General features: G+C 34.8%; 1 protein-coding gene across 7 annotated transcripts in view; it reads right to left on the bottom strand.

Moving 5' to 3' along the window:
- Positions 1–22,286, bottom strand: part of FXR1 (FMR1 autosomal homolog 1) — a 58,952-nt gene that overhangs the window by 4,356 nt on the left and 32,310 nt on the right. For 2 of the 7 annotated variants that reach the window (XM_047787143.1, XM_047787179.1), the window contains exons 8-15: positions 21,166–21,336; positions 19,690–19,768; positions 15,931–16,040; positions 10,645–10,731; positions 8,954–9,161; positions 3,778–3,981; positions 1,416–1,616; positions 593–673 (exon numbers count right to left, since the gene is read on the bottom strand). In XM_047787143.1, the coding sequence (XP_047643099.1) occupies positions 593–673; positions 1,416–1,616; positions 3,778–3,981; positions 8,954–9,161; positions 10,645–10,731; positions 15,931–16,040; positions 19,690–19,768; positions 21,166–21,336 (1,141 nt within the window). The remainder of the gene's footprint in view (positions 1–592; positions 674–1,415; positions 1,617–3,777; positions 3,982–8,953; positions 9,162–10,644; positions 10,732–15,930; positions 16,041–19,689; positions 19,769–21,165; positions 21,337–22,286) is intronic. The other 5 variants (XM_047787169.1, XM_047787195.1, XM_047787151.1 and 2 more) reach the window with 3 other exon arrangements.

The following is a 22,286-nucleotide window of genomic DNA, read 5'->3' as shown; positions in this document are numbered from 1 at the left end:
CATTCTAAAACTAAGTAAGTACTATTAATTTGAATAGTTAGTAGGTGTAAGGGAAAAGGCATTACACTACAATAAACGAAAACGTAACATGCATTCCTCTCATTAGAAAAAAGACACTTTCAAGTATTTTTCTCATTTATACTTTTTTAAACTGTGGGTATTAGAACTCCCATAAAAATGAGGTGCTGAATCCAGATATAATAAGCAGGCACCATGCAAAAGCTTTCCAGATTTGCCAATCAACCTCAATCACAATCTACAACAGAGTCCCTGGGATGGCAGGCCCCAACTCAATTGTGCAGAATCTGCCAAGTGGCCAAAATAATGGTCTTCTCAACAGTATTTCCATGTAAAAAATTGAGACACAACATTAGTTTAATTAGACAGGTTACTAAACATTTATGGTGTGAAGGAAGAATGCATTTTCTTAAGAATAGTAGTCTTATTAGTTGAGTAAACAATTTATGCAATGCACATCTTGAATGTATATGCACACATGTGTACATGTAAGTATAATATATTTAGAAAGCAGACACATGACATTTTTTTCATGCTTGTGACCTGGTGTTGTCAACAGGTCCACTCAAGTTACCTGGCTGTCTATCTTCTGCCTGACCCCTGAAACGACGCCTGCGGCTACGATTGCGTCGCTGGGGTTTTTTTTCACTATCATCTGTAATTGCAAAGTTCACCATGAACTATACTGACAAAAACATAGCAAGAAACAAAGCAAAAACAAAACAAAACAAAAAAACCCCCAAATTTTCTCTTCCTTCAAAGATTTAAGAAAGGGCAAGACAAACTTTTAATTAAAGAGGAAAGATAATACATATTACCCACTTAGAAAAATGCTTTTGTTTTAAACATTCCTACTAGATTAAAAATCAAATTATCAATCTAGAAATTAAGAGGGTTTTAATTCTTGATTAAATGATCTATAAGACGTAATATAAATTATCACCATTCAGGAATGAAATTTTCCTCTCTTAATAGTTTAGTTTTTACCAAAGCTAATAACATTTTAGCCTGAATTTTGCTGAATTAATGCCATTTCAGTACACACACCTCTTAGCAGTATCATTTATAATAATATTTAATGAGGCAAGCTGAAAGCCCAATTTTGGTTTAGGAACATTAAGAGTATTAAGTGCCTTGCAGCTGAAATATTTGTACTGTTTTAATGGCATCAAAAGGGCACTTTAATAAACCCTCCCAGTTTCAAATAATTTGGCTATACAAATCTGAGAACTAGACATGTAAAAAGAGACACAAAGCCATCTACCTCATTTGAAGTAAACACTAAGAAAAATTCAATTTGTGAATTGCATATGTCTGGGAATTTCTTTTTGAAAAAAGCATCATACATTTTCAATATTATACAATAATATATATCTTTTCCCTAAGTGCTTACATACCTAGCCCATTTTCATTAACAGAAGCTGTATCAGATTCAGTCATCCCATCCATCAGAACAGCATCTTCATCAGTCCTTCGTCTACGAGACCGCCTACGACGGTTAGTACTGTGATGAGATTCGCTGGCATCAGTGTCTGCAGTCTGATCTGATTCTGTATTATCAAGTAAGCTGTATGGATTGCTGTCTGGATCTTTGAGCACTATATGCATGTCAGAGGCAAGAAATATTTGTTTAAGAGAGCTGCAGTTATTCGGAATGTTTTGATCTACATTGAACTATGTTAATGATAAAGAAACTTCAATTTCCCCCCAATAAAAATACACTGTCTTCAGATAAAATGTTTTCTGTATTACTATTTTACCTGAAAAATAACAAATATGAAAAAACTTTAAATGGCTATGAAAAATTAAAGTAGAAGATGAGTGGACACCTTGGCTTTTCTACCACTTACTTTGACTTGTTTTGAAAACATATTAGGAAACAATATATTATTACATGCTATTTTACATTCACATTCCTAGCTAACCTTGTCCAGAGGCTAGAGAAATAAAAAGGAAAACAAAATTCAACTAACATGAATTAATTCCAAGAAAGAGCTTTTAGTCTCCATAACTGAATTCAAAGTGGCTGCTACTTCTCTGTGCCAATGTTAATGAATTATTTCCAAATAAGACTCAACACCCCTACTCCATGACATAATAGAAGTCTATTACTACAAACTAAAGCAAGCAAAACAAGTCTACACAAAAAGGCACACTAAAAAGTTTAAAATTCTAACTGGTTATAGGCAAACATGGAAATGAATGTTGACTAGGACTCCCATCTCCAGAAACAAAGAGTGAAAGTGGGGTGAGGTGGGGTGAGGGTAGGAAAGGAAAGGTTTTAAGATATAAGTCATAAGAAAAAAATACCCATCTTACCTATGTGCATTTATTGCCTCCACCAAATTATAGAAGAAATTCACCTAATCACGATTTTTTCTTTCTAAGTTTCCTTTGGTAACAGCTAGCAAGCTAGCATCTTTGCAAAAGACACTAAGTTTATCCATTAATCAGAAACACTAGGTAAAGTACATATATGTTGTAATTCAGCATACTATAATTTTATAAACCTTGATAATGGTGAGCAATGTACTTGGGAAAAAAAAAAAATTCCCTGAAACCCTGTAAACTGAGCTTAGGGCCAAAGCATACTACCAGATCTACTACAGAATATCTTTTTCAAAGTCCGTAAGCAGTATGATTTGATCCAGTTGCCTTTTTTTTTTTCTTTTTAGGACTTCACACACAGCACATGGAGGTTCCCAGGCTAGGGGTCAAGCCAGAGCTACAGCCGCCGGCCTACACCACAGACACAGCAATGCAGGATCTGAGCCACATGTGTGACCTACACCACAGCACACGGCAATGCCAGATCCCTGACCCAATGAGCAAGGCCAGGGATCAAACCTGCATCCTCATGGATACTAGTCAGATTCATTTCTGCTGAACCACAACAGGAACTCTATTTTCTTTTTATTTGTAAGCATGTCTGGTATGTATGTAATTATATGTACATGTGTGTTCTGTAATATTTAAAATACTATATAAATTGTCACAGGGCATGTAACATTAAGAATGGTTTTCTTAAAAATTCCATACAGCAATATGTTAAGGTTATATCCCTGATATACTCTAGGTCCGTGTCTCCCTGACGATTTTTCCCCAGCCCATTATGCTAAAGCAACAACATTCTGGCAACTAACTCCTACAACTCCACTAAGTTACAGCATATGAATTTTCAAAAAGACAGGAGTAAAAAGTTGCTTATACACCTCAAATCTCAGTCTTCTAAACACTCCTCTTTACAGGTCAATTCCTCAAACAATAAAAATTTTTTAAAGGTGTTGATTTCACAATTTTTCCCTATTCCCAAAGTGTTACATAGTGTAGCCAAGAATGCATTTCAGTTAATTTTCAATATTAAGTATATAAAGGCATTTAGATCTCTCTGCGCATTAGAATCCCTGGATTTGTCTGGCTAACAGAAATACGTAACCTGAAAAATTCTAGGGGGATTAAAAAAAAAATGTTCTAATTTACCTAAGCCCCGAAAAACTGAATGGATAAAACATCTGACCAATAAAACAGAGAAATGAGCCAACAAATTGCTCTGACCTGAATATTCTAGCTAAACCTTCACTGAGAAACACTTAATAGGGCTTTTCCTTATTTTGCTATGTATATAATTGTTCTACTATTTTCCTCAGTTTAAAAAGAGAAACTTGCAAAAATGGGTGGCCCTGAAAAATGAATATATAACTTGCATAAAATTACACTGTTTACAAAGAAAGGATGCTGACATAGTATATAAAAGACTACCAGAACTGATGGAAGATTTGCCACCACGTGGTCCACCACGACCTCGACCCCCTGAAACGCTTCTGCCTCTTCCTCCTGGGCGTCTCCTGCTGTCACGCTGATGCCGGCTCTCTCGATCATCTTCTCCTGCCAACGACCAATCACTCAGCTCATCTTTACGCTCAGATTCAGTTTCAGATGGGTTAGACAGCTCAGAGTTTGTACCTTGGGAAAGAAGAAAACACAAGCCAATTAGATTTCTATTAAAAAAGGAGTGAAATTTTTCAAAATTATTTTCTGCAAATCACTACTTAAATCACTCTGGCTGCTCCAAAGATAAGTAAAAATTGTCTGAAATTAACTAAGAAATAATCAAATGTTAATATGATATACTAATAATTTACTAGTCAGATTAAAAATTTAATTGTTTGGATATGCAGAAACATAGCCAATTAGAATATTACAGAAAACATTCAAAACGTCACACAAACATTTAACAGCAAAATGCATTTAGGAAAATAAAAAATTTTTGCCCTTTTTTATAAGTTTTTAATAAATTATTGGTGTAATAAAAATAACCACTATCCATGACATTTAACATCTCTGAAATCAGAGTATTTTTTTGTCTCATAAACTGGGGGTGTATTTTTAATGGCTGTACATAAAATAAGAGTATGTTTTACATGCAATAATGTCTTAAAGTTAGAAGAATACAGTATTTGAAATCAATGAATGCATTTTGGATTACTCTAAGAAAAGACAACTTCAACATGACAATCAATAGATCTGAAGCCATTATCAGTTAGACAAAAATTCTGCACGATTTTAAACGTTTACAGAGACTAACATCCCAATGACCTAACAGTAACCTTTGAAAACTGTAAACATTGCAAAGATTCTATAAAAGTCTAAAGTATCATTATATCACAACTAAAGTGTCAGATTCATATGACCCAATCAGTATCATACTCATTCCCACTGCTATTCTTTTGTTAGTTCTAGGATAACCCTTCTTTCACCATTCTGTTTTATGGTGGAGGTAGCCTGCACTTTTCAAATGTTCATTTTACACCATTTTGTTTTTACAAAAGACCTATACTAGTACCTGTTTTCACTATCCAAAAGAAATTCAAAAAGGATTTTCAAGTTTAAGAAAAAAAAAATTACAAAGAGAAAATAAAATAGCCTTCAGCATGTTTTACAGCAAGCCATTACGAGGCAGCAAGCACCCAAGCAGTGAGAACAGCGTGCCTTAGCAACACCTTCCTTAGGAAGTAACTCAGCATCAGATCACCAAAGCTTTGAACTGTGTCTGTAAGCATCTGTGCTTTATCTTAATTTACTTTGTGCATCTATTAGCAAGATGTGTCCTAAGGTAAATGCACCTTCACTTTATGCCATTTCAGCTTAGAAAAGGTTTCGTAGGAACACTCTACTTTCTGATAGCATGGGAAACTTACATATGCAAATATATCTATATACGCAAATACATCTCCTTCAGAACCCAATTCAATTTCTAAAGTTTCAGACCAATTTAAAACAGACCTCTCCCCTTATTTCCTTAAAAATAATGTTTATCATGAAGTACTGTCATGTGTTGTTTTCTATTTATTTGCCTTTGGATTTACTTCCCATTTGGTCTACAAGATATTTAAAAGGGTAGAGCTAAGTTATGCATATCAACTTTCTATTGATAAATTAATTTGAACAATTCTCAAGTTCCTATACTAAACTCCCAAATAAGAATGATTCTAAGATAATACCCTTTAATAACTCCACAGTCATTTGATAATGAAAACAAAACAGAAGAGCTCTTCAGATGCAAATTTTTAAACACTAAAGTATAGGGAATAAGGCCTAAGTTTAACAAAGATGCCTAAGTCCTTTCTCCTTTAAAAATAACTCTCTTGGAGTTCCTGTCGTGGCACAGTGGTTAACCAATCCGACTAGGAACCATGAGGTTGCGGGTTCGGTCCCTGCCCTTGCTCAGTGGGTTAACGATCCGGCGTTGCCGTGAGCTGTGGTGTAGGTTGCAAACACGGCTCGGATCCTGCGTTGCTGTGGCTCTGGTGTAGGCCGGCAGCTACAGCTCCGATTAGACCCCTAGCCTGGGAACCTCCATATGCCGCAGGAGCGGCCCAAGAAATAGCAAAAAAAGACAAAAAAAAACCTCTCAATCCAGCTTTTTTCTCCATATGCCAAAAAATATGGATATAGCTAGCCAATTACATAAGAATGGATTAAGTAATAATTAGAAGTACATTTTAGGAAAAATATAGCAAGCTTCTAGTATTCACATTTGAGTCTTTGTTAAGAAATTTTGTCTCATAATAGAGAATGTATCTCCCAAACAGTTCTTTTTCTAAATGACAAAAAAGAACTCTATAGACTGACAACATGGTTTGGTGGAATAAGGGCAATGTATCACTCCATGAGTAGTTAAAATATGTGTGTGTGTACACACACACACACACACATATATATACATCTCCATCCTTGGAATGTGTAAGAATTTTTGATTTACAAACCTATATACCTTGCCTAAAAAATTAGCAAAATCTGAAAGCAGATGTTTTTAAAAGGACAAAAGTTCCTATTGAATTCTCTTTAGAAATAGAGTAGTATTTATTTAACTCAGTATGATAAGGAAAGAAGTTTTCTTAAGTTTAACCAAATACAGTATTCAAGATACTTAAAGAGGGTGTCTAAACCAAAGACTTCACTAGATAAAGATGACTATAAAGATAAAGAAAAAAAGAGGTAACAAACTGGCTACTGCTCCACTTTCTTCATATTAAACAACCCTTAACCATTTCTGAGATGTCAAAAGGAATTTTGCAGATGTAATTAAGGTTAAAGATACTGAGGTGGGGAATTACCCTGGATTATCTAGGTGAAGCCAAACCAATTACACGGGTCTTTAAAAGTAGAGAACCATTCTCAGCCACAGAGAACCAAAGAGATGGCAGTATAAAGACTCACTGTTACTACTGGCTTTATAAGATGGAGGAAGGGGGGGGGGCATAAACCAAAGGAGTTAATCTTTAGAAGCAGGAAATGTTAAGGGAACAGATTTTTCCCTAGAGCCTCCAAAAAGGAATACAGATAAGCGGACACTAAGATTTTAACTCAGTGAGTCTTATGTCAGATTTCTGACCTACAGAACTGTAAGATAATAAATTTGTATTGTTCAAGCCTCTGAATTTATAATTTGTTACACAGTCAACAGAAAACTAATACCCATTAGTTTTCTAGTCATTGCAATCATTCCACTCTCAATTTTGTAAAATATAAGTTCGTAAATCCAAAAATTGGGGAGTCCCCCCTGGAGGGTGAGGAAAAAGTGTTAAAAATGATTCATGAGACTGATTCAATCTGTAATGGCTCCACAAATAAAAAGACATTTTAAACAGATTTTTTAAATCAGATTTCCCCCTAAACCTCTAAGATCAATTTATGAAGATGGTTCACATCCTTTCAATGAACACGTATGCTGAACTTAATAAAGTCCCACACTTTATGAAATTCAATATGGCATCCATTTTAAGTCATAAAATTTTGTGTGCCATTATAGAAAATGCAGCCAACTGATGTTGTAAGCCTATCCCTTGTAAGACAGATAACTCAGGAGATGTTAAACTGAGCAAATATTTCTTATACAGCTTATATATATTTACCAACTAAAAATTTTTCTCCTATTAAGTGAACAAGAACATCTATAACCAAACTCAATGATTATTGAGTCTATGGAGCCGGCTTGCTCAACAGCTTTTTCAAGAAATACAACTGTTACTAGTCTCCAAAGATTCAGAGGTAAGAGTGCCACCTACTGAACAATTTGCATAGCTTTCTTCAATCCAAATGATATTCCTCTACCATTCTCATTTAAATTGTATATACTGTCAACAAAAGCATTTGCCAAAGGGTAACTTCTCATCAGTAAGTGGACTTCCCAGAGGCTTATAAAATTCTTCATGAATTCATCAACCAAATATCCAAATCTGATTATTAATCAGAAACTAATAACTTGTATCTCTAAAATCATTCAGTATACTTAATTTCTATTTAATTACTAACTGCTATTTGTATTACATGAGTTTTCAAGATTCTAATATTAGTTTGCAATTCTTAATCCTTCACATACTAAATGTATTAACTGCAATTTCATTTTTAAGCTTCAATACAGGGTTAACTTCAAAACAATGAAAAAAGGGAAGGGGAAATTAATCATCCAACTATACATGAAAGATAGTACAAATTTAATATATTTGGCATCATTAGATGATCCTTCAGGTAAACATGAAATGTGGATGTGGAATCTGCACACTGTAAGCTTTCATGTATTTCTGTTTTCCTGTTCTGGAAAAGGCTTATGAAATAAGTATTTCCCAAAGCAGTTAGGATAGCATAGGGGAGTAGAGAAGAGAAAAGGGAAGAGAGAAAGGGAGGGGAAAAAAAATCAGGTCACTGTTAAGATCCAAGTCCAAATGTAGAGAAATGGAACAACTCCAAAGCTGAAGAAGAATAAGTGAGAAATTTAGGATTAGAGAATTGTTGACCATCACCATCCACTGGCCCCTTCCTACATGGATTAAGCCCCATCCTCACAGTGAAATATATTTTAGAAAAATGTCCACTTATAAAATGTTTCTAAGGTTCTAGCTTTTTAAAACCCTGTTAGTGAAATGTTGTACTTCACAAAGTAATTCCAGATGTGAGATATTAATATTCAAAACTGTCAAATAAACCAATACAGTATATTTTAAAAACTAGTAAAGATTTTCTGTACACAATCTTTGCACAGTGATTAGCTTGTTTTTTCATTTGTACTTCTCTGAGAGGGAGGGCAAAAATAAATCCTAGTAGCATCACCACCATCACTCGGTTTTATTGGAACAATATATATAACTGTACAAGGAAAATATGTGGTAAATAAATTACACATGTATTTAAATATTTACAACATGATCATGAGCTATAAACTTAAAAACATGTTTCATTTTATTACATAGCTGCTTATACTACACACCTTTTACTACCAGTGATATAAAAGTATGCTGTCATTATTATTAAGACATATACCTCAGAACTATCTCCTGCCCTCAGTCAAGATAAAGTGATAAACTAAATAATAAGCAAAATGTATAGGAGCACACCTAAACTATAACTACTACCAAAAAAAGTTTTTTTTTTTTACCATAACCGGAGGTGTAATTAGGGCCCCGACGACCTCTGCCTCTTCCACTATAAGACCTAGAACCTTGTACAGAAGAGACGGTACTTTCATCAGTGGTATATCCTTTCTCTTTTTCAGGCCCTCTGGTGGAAGAAGGTCTGAAACCCATACCAATCTGTCGTAGTTGTTCATCAATCTGTAGGCGTTCCATTCTTAGCTGTTCTACTTCCTATAATCAAAACAAAAAAGGGTACATCTTACATATATTTCTTTTGTCTTCTTAAAGCCTGGAGCTTGAGCTATACTCCCTATCAATGAAAGCTGTAATCCTGAGCAGTTATTTGGAAAAGTGTAACTGTATTCCTAGTGAAAACAATTTACAAGGTCATTTGCTGATTCAATTCACCAAGCCATTTACCAAATGCCTTGGCATGTGCCAACCATGCTAAATGTTACAGTTATACAATATAAAAAAAGACAAGGACTCTCCTCCTTCAAGGGAATGTTTACAAACAACCATTAGAATCATCTTGGGGATGTTTAACAGACAAGTATTGAAATAACCTGTTTATTAAATACCTAATAACTACAAAGAATTATCAGATCTAGTCCTCAGGGAATAGAAACTGTTAAAGTGAAGTACATACCAACTGTGACAGATACTATTAATAATCTACGTTCTTATCAAAATAGTGAAGCTTGAGTTGTGACCTAGATGAACTGATAGATTTGGTCATTCAGAGATTGAGGCCATTACAGGATGTGAAGGAAAAGTATCTAAAAAAGCTCTTGGCTAATAGCAGCAGAGTACTGGAAGATAAAACATGAATGCCAAAATGAATTGAGACTTGCATAAAGACGAGTTTTTTAAAAAAAGAATAACACTATCAGGGTGCTTTCAAAATATTACCATAGCAGCAATGATATGAGGGACCAGAATGAAAACATTTACTAAAGACAGAGAAGTTGAGGTACTATACTCTAAACAAGAAAAAGAAAGCAGGAGTAAGTAGAAAATGACAATTTCAACTTATAATATTTTATAGGGCATTTTTCTAAAACCTTTGCTCTTTATCAACTTAGATAAGACTATATTAAAAACAACGAGTTCCCATCGTGGAGCAGCAGAAATGAATCCAACTAGGAACCATGAGGTTGCGGGTTTGATCTCTGGCCTCGCTCAGTGGGTTAAGGATCTGGCACTGCCATGAGCTGTTGTGTAGGTCACAGATGCGGCTCATATCTGGTGTCGCTGTGGCTTTGGTGTAGGCTGGCAGCAACAGCTCCGATTAGACCCCTAGCCTGGGAATCTCCATATGCCACAGGTGCAGCCCTATAAAAAGACAAAATAAATAAATAAAAATTTTAAAAATGGTTAAGAATAATCAAATGATGTCTACAGGGGTAATGGATGTGATTCAGAGTACTGGTTACCAAGAAAGCCCACCTTCATTCCCGGTTTGCACTCTATCTGCATGAAATAAGAGTGACCATGTCTTAAACAGGAAGGAAAGAAATGTAATAGTTCAGAAGGAAAGAGAAACAATGTGCATGAGTCCAATCATTTTATATAACAGCAAAGGACCTTTTATTTTAAATTCTCACATAGGGAAAAAAAAAGCAAATATGAGGTTGAATTAACAAAAACATTTAAAATTTAGTACAAATAAAAGTTTAATGTGAAGCAACAATGATATGAACAGTATACAAACCTTTAGATAAGCAATGTGATACTCTAAAAGAACTTGCACATTTCCAATGCTTTCTTTAGTGCCAACAAATACAAATGGAACCATGCCCTGTAAGAAAACAAAGTATCCTCAGTTTTTATTTATTTTATTTTTTGTCTTTTTTGGGCCACACCTGCAGCATATGTAAGTTTACAGGCTGGGGGGTTGAATCAGAGCTGTAGCTGCTGGCCTACACCACAGCCAACACCAGATCCAAGCCGGTCTGCAACCTACACCACGGCTCAAGTCAACACAGGATCCTTAACACGCTGAGCAAGGCCAAGGATCGAACCTACGTCATCATGGATACCAGTCAGGTTCGTTACCACTGAGCCACAACAGAACTCTGCATCCTCAGGATTTAATATTTTTTAAAAGTTCTAGCATAAATTTAACATTTCAATATACTAATTCAGAAAGCTTTTCTAAAACACAGTAATTTACATCAAGATTCTGAAACACACTGCTTTTTAAAAAATAAAAATCAATATAATTTAAAATACTATTGATATTTTCAATAAATTGTCATATTTGCATTATAATTCAACATTTACACTAAAAAATTTAAGTATCAGTTTTCTGGTTTCTAATTCAATCTAATTTAATATATAAACTAACTTCTAAAGAAATTTTCCTTCAAACTGGCATGAATTTTTGGAATATAAACACTTTAGTAATGTTTCCCTTAAAAACATAATAAAACATATTAGCCAGATTATCCTTATAATATGTATTCAGATAGCTTAACTTTCAACATGTATATTGGAAGGAGTACTTCATGATGATGAACCGAATTATCCACAGAATCTAAATATTTACACAATGTGAAAATAAAGGAATTACTGATATGGGCAAATACTTAATCACCAGTTATTAAAGCCAATGAAAAGTTTAACTCAGACCTGGTTTACTTCACTGAATTTCAAAAGAAGGTTTTTAAAAAACTGGGAAAAAAGGAATTCTTGTTTTGGCTCAGGAGAAACAAACCCAACTAGTACCCATGAGGATGCAGGTTCAATCCCTGGGTCTGCTCAGTGGGTTAAGGATCTAGCATTGCTGTCAACTGTGGTGTAGGTTGAAGATGAGGCTTGGATCCCACATTGCTGTGGCTGTGGCACAGGCCTTCAGCTGTAGCTCCAATTCAACCCCTTGCCTGAGAATTTCCATATGCCACAAGTCAGCCCAAAATAAAAAATTTTTTTAAGAACTGGAAAAGAAAAGAAATAAGATAGCTTTTTTTTCCTTTAAAGAAATACACTTCCAGCTTCCAAATGGCTAAAGAAATGAGTACACCTACAGTTTCAGTGTCTTTCCTCATTTGATTTTTCAGAAAAGTTCCTAACAGTTACTTCAACAGATTGGCTGAAGAATTTTAGGTTCTAAATATGGAATTAAGTGTGGCTGAACAACGTTTTATCTTACATAAGAAACTACTATGTAACACTTCCTAAATAGCTTTTTAAAAATTTAATTGGTAAATTTTAGCATGGGAAATTAAAAAGAAGAAATGCACAGAGCAGGTACTAAGGCTACTACAGTACAAAAGAAGGTTATCACAGAGCTTAAAGAAAGCTGTAGTGACTGTAAAGAAGTAATTACAACTAGAAATGCATGAAACAAGTGGCTCTAACTTAAGCTCCTCACAGGCAGGTACAGAGGATACAAACTGAAAAAAGACAGGGGAGGAGAAAAAAAGAGATCTAAAAAGTTTTAAGCACATACCATATTTCTAGGACTATATTATTTATGTTCATTAAAAAGTCACTTTAAGAATTATCCTAATTCTACAGCTAAGAAAACAATTTGCCTAAAGTTAACTGCCAGAATCTATGCTTAAGGAATATGTAAAACAAAGTCCCTCTTCTAAAACGTAATCACAATCTCAGAAAAAAATACTAAACATACTTATAAAATCTCAAGGTACAGCATTAGTGTAATAGGTAGAATGTGAATTATGCTATTCCAAATGTGGAAATTTAGGGGAATGTGTAAGATTATTGTCATTTAAACATATAGACATATAGAATTATACCATGTAGATAAAGTTATTCCAAACACCTGATATGTTAAGGATTAAGAGAAACAGAAAAACTTGACGATCCCCCCACCCCAGCAACTGGAGATGTTATCAACAGCAGCTACCTCCAAAGAAAAGGAGCTGGTAAAAAGGCATCCTTAACTGTACATATTTTACAGAATATTTTAATGCCTATTAAAAACCATAAGAAAAAATTTAGGGAGTTCCTGTCATGGCTCAGTGGTTAACGAACCAGACTAGTATCCATAAGTACACGGGTTGGATCCATGGGTCAAAGATCCGGCATTGCTGTGAGGTGTGGTGTAGGTCGCAGACACAGCTCAGATCCCAAGGTGCTGTGGCTGTGGTGTAGGCTTGCAACTACAGCTCTGATTCGACCCCTAGTCTGGGAACCTCTACATGCCATAGATGCAGCTCTTAAAAAAAAAAAAAAAAAAAATTGGAGCAAAGAGTAAATGCTTATTATTGAATATATGAGTTTACATCTAAAAATTATTTCAATGACACTTCTAGATTTAAAAAATATTTTAGGAGTTCCCACTGTGGCACAGTGGATTAAAAACCCAAAGGCAGCAGCCTGAGTCACTGCTGAGGCATGGGTTCAATCCCAGATCTGCTACAGTAGATTAAAGGATTCAGCATTGCCACAGCTGTGGCTTGGGGTCAATCCCTGGCCCAGGAACTTCCAGATGTCTTGGGTACAGCATAAAATTTTTTTTTTAATATTTTTAAACTTATTAACAGTTAATAGATGACATTGAGACAACCAGCACTCAGAAAAAAACAAAGCTGACCCCTGCTCCTGATACATTAGACCAAAAAAACTCCAACTGGAGTGAAAAATTTACACACAAGGAAAAAAAAACTGGAGGGAAAAAAATATGAACGCACTTCTGAACAATTTACAGATAGGGAAGACCTTGCCAAACATGACACAAAAATGCAGAATAAGGCAAAAGTCTAAAATCAAGTGAAATGAAACAAATATTTGCCCCCCCCACACAAAAACCCATAAAAAGTCAAGTTACTTTTTCAAAATGCAAAAAGCTTCTACATTCAGTAATGAAAAAAGACAAAAAAATGGGCAAATGACAGTATGTTTATAGAGAATGTCTTTCAAGGAAATGGGAAGATAACATGTAACACCTGGAATGGCATTAATTAAAATTTGATACAACTCATTATAGGCAGAGTTCCCCTTGTGGCTCAACAGTAATGAAACCCATTAGTATTCATGAGGATGCAGGTTCGATCCCTGGCCTCACTCAGTGGGTTAAGGATCCAGCATTGCCATGAGCTATGGTGCAGGTTGCAGACGCAGTTAATATCCCGCATTGCAATGGCTGTGGCGTAGGCCAGCAGCTACAGCTCCAATTCAACCCCTAGCCTGGGAACTTCTATATGCCATGGGTGCAGCCCTAAAAACAACAACAAAAATATATATATATATAGAAGACATAGCAACACATAATACATGCATTCCCACATGGTAACCCAATTAAACCTGAGCAGCATCTATTTCTTTTACAGAAAGGCATGGTAGTACCCTCCCATTCCTCCCTTGTATATCCCAACCTGCTTGATCATTTACATAAACTGCTTGGTACCTTTCAGTGTTTAAATTTCTTAACTCTGGCACAGAAATGGGGATAACAATGACCAAAAAAACCTTACAAAAACAGAAAGGTACAGTAACTTCTTAATTTATGAAGAAAGACCTGAAAAATTAGCTTGCAGCAAGATGGTAAATACTAGAAAACAACTGGAATAAGTCAAGCTAAGGGGAAGATGAGATATTAGTATCAAGCTAAGAAATTTACAGTTGAGTCATTTAATGACCATGCCCAGTAAACCTCATCTTCAGATCAATTTGAGGCAGTGGTTTAATGTCAAATGGATCACTATTATTTTACATATTAAGTATAAATGTAGGAAGTTCCAATTTTAATCGTATGACACCATTGATTTTAATCCTCATCTTATGCAAAATGGGGACAGTTGTTTGCTTAAGAATAAGTTAAAATTACTTGAGATTTAGAGCAATTTTTGAAGCCCTATAGAATGAAATCAATCCACAAATACTCATTTGTATAACAGTAAGCCATTTGTTTTTCTCATTCGTTTCTAAGTGTATATTTACCTCCACATTTAACCTAATTAAAAGGAATAAAGGAAAATAGCTGGAATTCCTGTAGTGGCTCAGTGGAAACCAATTTGACTAGCATTCATGAGGACACAGGTTTGATCCCTGGCCTCGCTCAGTGCATTAAGGATCCGGCATTGCTGTGAGCTGTGGTTTAGGTCGCAGATGCGGCTGGGATATAGCACAGACATGGCTGTGGCGTAGGTTGGCGGCACAGCTCCGATTGGACCTCTATCCTGGGAACCGCCCAATGCCACGAGAGTGGCCCCAGAAAAGGCAAAAAGACCCCCCCCCCCCCAAAAAAAGAAAGCTGGCATCAGAATTAATAGCAACATATAGGGAGTTCCCACTGTGGCGCAGCAGCAACAAATCTGACTAGTAACAATGAGGATACAGCTTAAATCCCTGGACCTGCTCAGCGGGTGGGAGATTCGGCATTGCCTTGAGCTGTGGATAGATCACAGACGTGGCTGAGATTCCATGCTGCTGTGGCTGTGGCATAGGCTGGCAGCTGCAGAACCAATTTGACCCTAGCCTGGGAACTTCCATGTGCAGCAGGTGCGGCCCTAAAAAGACAGGGGAAAAAAAGAATGAAAAAGAAAGACCAACATAGACCAACATATAAAGCTTAAAGATTTCAATTAAGAAATGGTCAGAACTTTCAAATTCTAAAAATAAAGGTCAAGAAATTGTTATTTATCAAGAATTCCTTCTTAGCAGGCTTTTGTTTATAGAGTATCAATTCCACAGCCTTACACTCTTAAGTACTAAAACAGAACTACTAAGATGATCAAACTGAAGCCTCTTTAGCAAAAGTTGGTTTTACTGAAATACTGAGAAACCAACCATGAGCCCAAGGCCCATGATAGAAAGATGACTTGTTTACTAAGTGAATAAAAGCAGTATTATAAAGAAAAGAATTTTTGAAAAAAGAAAACTCTGCTGCAGAGTGTAAGCAGTTCACTGGGTATAACTTCCCTAATACAATTTTCAAAATATAAAATAACACTGTAAGTCAACCAAGAAAAGAACAGGGGATTAAAAAAAGGGGGGAGGGAGGGGGGCAAATTATGTTTTAAATACTTACATCTTCTCTAGGTAGTTTATTTTCATTGTCTCCTTCAATTCTCACCCGAACCACACCAGATTTGTCCACTATTTCTTGAATTACTTTGCCATTTTTCCCAATTACCTTTCCTTTAATAAGAAAAAACAGATACAATAAGTTAAAAACAGTACTGCTATCATTTCTACCCCAGCCCAAATAATTTGTGACTTGCTATCAGATTATAAAAACCAAGTAAAGCTCCAACTTTTAACTCTCAATTAGCTCATCCTAAAGACTACAGAGGGACTAACCTATGACCTGAAACCTTCTTCTCATCAGTGGGCCTGAGGCTACTACTATTAACTCTGACAAGTGCCACTCACATATAAGATATTTTCAAAGTCTAAATATTTGTTAACATGTTCTACATCATTTTTATATTTTTAAAATATCGAGTCCAACCCATTTCAAAAGCTTATATATATAAATGAAGGCAAAAACTTTTATTTAGGTATAAATCACATCAATGTTTATATTTATATTACATTCATTATCATTCAAACTAACAAATTCATCAATCTTGCTTTTATTTTCAAGTTCCTTTTTGTTCAAAACTACACTATCACTTGAAGACTCTTTTAAAATGAACATACTCTTCACTGAATATGATATTTACATTTAACGAGTATTACATTTTACACACCTATAAGTTTTAAAGGTACTTCAGAGCTATACAACTACATACATGGTTTGCTGTCTTCCTAAAAATGAAATACTGTAAAATGATGTAAAATTCAATTATTTACCTTCTCCACACTTAAGTTCTAAGTCTGTCAAATAGTGAGTCCAACTAGAGAAACTAAAAGGAGGACATGAAGATGCCCTTCTTAGGAACTTACTTGTTATAAAGCCAACATACACTCAATAAAATAACAAAGCAATATCGAGCAGTGCTACCTGGTAACAGAAGTAGATATTCAGGTAACCATCACTTTACAGAATACATGTACCCTAACTTAGTATTAACAGCAAGATCTTATTTGTTACTAAGCCCAAATCCCCAATAAACTAAAATGTTTATACAAAAAAAGTGATGTATTTCCACAATAAATAACTTTAGTTCAAAGAGGCTGAAATGTACATTTTTCCTACTGCATGCTTAAGAGAACAGTTTTCAATAAAGAATAAGTAAGGGAACAAAGGCAACAGTAAGTCACTCAATAGAACAGACACTATCACAGAATTTTCTATTCCTAGTCTCAAACCTCCTTTTACAATAACCCTAAATTTAAAATCAGCAGCAACAGAACAGTAAAAAGAAGAAATAAAATCAAGTAGGATAGGGAATTCACATGATGTATGTCTTCTCTGAGAAGCCCTAGCAGCAGCATATAAAAGCAACCTTCATGTTAACACAGTGAAGCTCAAGCAGCAACTCCATCCTTGACCCTGCTAAAAATAAGCAAATATCTTTTCGAAAAAACAAAAATCAGGTTGATGTATTATAATCCCCACCCCACCCCAAAATATTTGCCCCTTCCTTCTTGTGAACTATACCAGTGGTGAGTGAATATCCATCACCCTTCTGGGGTCCATGGCAAGGACCTACCTGTAAGTTTTATTTAGTCCCACCAGAGACTGCAATATTTTAACTGATCATTTCCACAGTTAAATTCCAAAGCATATTGACAAACTGAAGCAGACCTGTAGTATAATTTGAGCACTGAGCATAAATGCTGAAGGGACAGAGTAGAGAAGTGATTAAGGAAGGCTTCCAGGAGGTGAAAAATTTCAATTCATTTTCAAATCAATGTTCACATAATACTTTTTCTTTTGATTTGGGAGGGGTGGGAATAGCCTAAGTCTAGAACTCTTGGAACCTGAATATGTGCAGGAATCCTCTCTGAAATTTACCAATTAAGTCCTCATTCCCTTTTATTCCTCAGTCCTCTTTTTATCTTTCACTTGGACTAAAAAGGTACTATTTTTCAAAAGACTGCTTCACCCATAAAACATTTTGGAGGAAGACGTAGTATTATTATTCACAACAACCAACTGAAGTCTTTACTCTACTTCTGAGTATTGCACCAATGTCTAATAGTTGCTGCTCATATTTATTTTCTAAATAGTAAACAACCCAAATCACCGAAGTCAACCAGGCCAGGGTAGAGGAAAAGAATAGACATGACAGGTACTCATATCATTTTACAGATAAACAAATAGAATAAAGAACCTGAGAGCTATAAATATATCCAATACCCTTATTTAAGAAATATCAGCAATGTTTACTCAATAGTAACACTACTACAAATTCTCTAAGACCGAGGCTGTCTTCTACAGAACTGTTGGATTAGAATGAATCCTGACTCCTTTGGACACACCTCCAAATCATTTTTACATGTGAAAAAAACCAAAGTTAAATTATGTTCAATAAAAGCAGCAACCAAAATGTTAATACTGATAGCTGTCAATAATGGAGTATGATGAAAACAAAGAGAATCAGTTTCAAAGCCACTTTCTTTTCAAAGGTGATTTCATTTGAGAACAATAAACAGCTGGTAACATTTTGTATTTAACATTTATTAAAATTATACAAAATTCATGAGACATTATCAATTTTAATATCTCAACGCATCTCTCCGGCAATCTGATGTGTAGTGCACAGTGGTTTCCAAGAACAGGTAAAAGTGGAGCTTACTTAACTGGCAGTACATCACACCTACCCAAATGTGGGCAGAAGTAAAAAGCTTTTTATATAACCTAATTAATAGCTGAATATCAAGAAACTGTCCAAATTCTTGTGTTGTAGACTACCATCCTAAATACACCAGTTATTTGCCAAAACTAGCATCTTTTTTTATAGTGGAAGCTATGTTTTATTTAAATTTTCTGCTACTACTGTTTTACAGAATTTGACAGAACATCTATAGAAACTTTTCCTAAAGGTAGAACAGGCATAATTTAGAGCCCAATAAGCTCTTAACTATTTCATTAAGGTCTATTGAGACTCAACAGATAACTCCCCCACCAAAAAAAAAAATTCATTCCCCTAGTTAACTTCACTACTTAATGTGATGTGTTGATGGTTATTTTTATATTAAACTTAGGCTAATAACAGAGTATTTAACATGTGGCCAAAGCTTTCCCATTTATTTGAAACAGCATTTAAAAGGAGAGATGTAGAGGATATCAATAACAAAGCTATTAAACAACTAATCCCAAGCTATAATGCTCATTTAACTACAGCTTCAATTTATAATCCGTGGGTACAGAAGTCTTCATTAATAGTATCAGAAACTTAATAGTGAAACTTCCCTCACAGCATCATCACCATCTTCTCTCCTGCATGTGATTTCTTACCTTATTCAATGACTTTGCAACAACTATTACTTACTCAAAGCCTACTGTGTAGAAGTTTATTACCCTACAGTTAGTCCACTCTTACTTTTTCTTCTGCACTAGATGGATATATGAATGTTAAAAAGACATTAAGTAAATGAACATATTAAGTAATGAGAAGGCTTAAGAAAAGCTATAATGACAAACTTATAAATATCACAGGTCTTATTAGTGGGTTGCCCTACACAGAAGAAAACATTCTTTTTAACATGACAATAATGAGATACAAGTAACATATGCTATTGTTTAAAAAGAGAGAGAAAGAGAAGAAAAAGTACCACTATCCAAATACTCCACATAATTTTAAGCAAAATAAGATATTAGAAAAGGCTAATCTTCAATTAACTCACTGTATGTAATTAAATAACATTTAACTTAACATTTAGTTGAAGTACTTACCAACAAGATTCCTAGGAACCTGAATAAAATCCTCCACAAATTCCAAGAATCCTCTAGCCTTTTTTACTGCATCAGCACTCTGTAAAGGAGTGGAGAGGATGGGGTACAAACATGAAATAAAACCATAAAAAACCCCACAATCCACAATAAAACACAAGCAATGAGGATTAAAAACTGATTTATTAAGCTCTAGTACAAGATTCTGTTCAGACCACCAGAGTGACATTTCAAGGCAATTTCATGAAGTAATTTTCCAAAACAAGTCAGAGTAATCATTAAACAGCTAGGAAAAAAGTCTTTTAGAATCAAAATGTTGGACATGGCTAAGGTACCTTTTAAGCATCTAAGAAAACTGGCAAAAGAGTTTGACTTACTTATGTTAGCCAAATTTTACCCAAATCCTAAATACATTTGGCCCATATTACTGTGCTAGATTTCTCCAGATAAATGTTAAAAACAAATTGTTTATACTGTCTGCATTGTTTTTTCATCCTCAACATAAGAAATGATGTAAAAGATTGTTTTTGCAGAGATGCAATAAAAATAAGATCATTAAAATTCCTTATTTCTAATGGTCACAATTTTAAAAGACTAGAAGACGGCAGAGAAGGGGTTCTTTCTAAAAGGAATTTACAGTTCTCAGTAAGGTAACTTCCACTTTTAATGTTTGTCCTTCAACAACCGTATGTCAAGCATGTTGTGTGACCACTTTATCATACACAACAAATTTTTAGCATCTTATTTAATCCTCAAACTGTAAGGTAAACACTATTATCCTCATTTTACAATGTGGAAAATTACGCAGGGAAGCTGAGTAACTTTCTTCAAGCCCTCTCAAAGTGACAGAATTCCTATTCAAGCAGTATGGCTTCTCCAAAGCCTTTCATCTTAATTACTTTATTATACTGTCCACTTCTAAAGGTTTCAGATGTAGAAATCAGGACTCTACTCGGATTTCCTATATGACTCAAACAGGAAGTCAAGACTTCAAATTATCACCCCTAAGAAACGCATCTATTTATTCTGATGTGAAAAATGGTCTCAAAGAAGAAAAGTCTGGGCTATTTTTCAGATTTATTATTTTCCTGCCCACACAAATGTTACAATTAACCAGTGACAAGATATCATTCAAATTCAAGTTCTACAAAAACTATTCTATTATATGCTATTAACAGCTACCAGTCCCTGACACAGAGTAGGCACGCAAAAATATCTGAATGAATTGTTTATAATGCACATAAAACAGTAAAATTCAGAAGCGGTTAATTAAGGAACTTCTGAAAATAGTACACATTAAATACTCAGGAATTCTTTCAATTCCCCACATAATACAGTATCATCTTTAATCTACCTACATATATGTAATGATTGCTAGGTTGATTAATTTTAAAGTGTTTCACAGGAAATTGGAATTCCAGACAGTAGTTAATATGTTATATAGTAAAAGTCACACAAGGTGAGAAATAAACAGCTTACCTCTCCGTAGATTCTAAATGTTCCAGTATCTTCGTCTAATTCAATAGCTGTAACTCCAGCAACCTTCCTAGCTTGCTGTATGTTACTACCATGTGTTCCTATTGCCAGGCCCATCAAATCTTCTCTCACAACAAATTCCTCATGAAAAGCTGCTGCAAGTTGTTTTGTGCACTAGTAAGAGGCAATTAGTATTTATTATGAGAGAGCAAAAACAAAAATTTTGAACACCCATGTTTATAGCATTATTCACAATTATCAAGAGGTGGAAGCAACCCAAATAGACTGATAAACAAAATTTGATACATGTGTAAAATGCAGAATTACTCAGCCTTAAGAGACTCTGATACATGTTACAACATGGGTAAACACTAAAGACATTATGCTTAGTGAAATAAACCAGTCACAAAAAGACAAATGATTTCACTTACATAAGGTATCTAGAGCAGTTAAATTTATAGAAACAAAGTACAATGATGGTTGCCTGGGCTAGAGGAGAAGGGGAAATGGGAAGTTGTTTAACAAATATAGTTTAGGTTTTTGTAAGAAGAAAAGGTTCTAAAGACTGATCAACAATGTGAATATACTTAACAATATGAACTGGGCACTTAAAAATGGTTAGGATGGTAAACTTTATGTTTATTTCACAAGTTTTTAAAAAAGAAAAGAATTAAAGTAAAAAGGAATGAAGGAAAATCATTTGGGGTGATATGAGGGGGACGTTTGACCAGTCTACTTAATCATGGTCAGAATAAAAACAGTAATTCTAAAACAATTTACCAGAATTACTGATACAGGCAGCTTTCCAATTGAGATGATTCATGTTTCAAAACTCACTCACATATCCCTATTTGGAACTTTCAAATTGGGCATTAGTGCACTTAACCTAAAGATAAACACACTGCCCAATTTATCTAAGTGTGTGTATGTGCACATACAAGTGTGTTTGAGAGAGGGTATTGGAAACAAGTCTCCTAATAGTGTGGCACTGAGAAAAGGAGAAAACAGGAGTAACTTTAGGACAGAATAGAGAAGCAATGGTAGGCTCTTTTTTTTTTTAAGCTACAAGCTATGTGTCCTCCTCTCTTCTTACCCAAGAGATAGCATAGCAAACTAGCTACTAA

This window comes from Phacochoerus africanus, chromosome 1, assembly GCF_016906955.1.
Source record: "Phacochoerus africanus isolate WHEZ1 chromosome 1, ROS_Pafr_v1, whole genome shotgun sequence".
In the NCBI taxonomy this organism is placed as follows: domain Eukaryota; kingdom Metazoa; phylum Chordata; class Mammalia; order Artiodactyla; family Suidae; genus Phacochoerus; species Phacochoerus africanus.
Note: the sequence above shows the minus strand (reverse complement) of the source record. Positions and strands in the feature narration are given on the sequence as shown.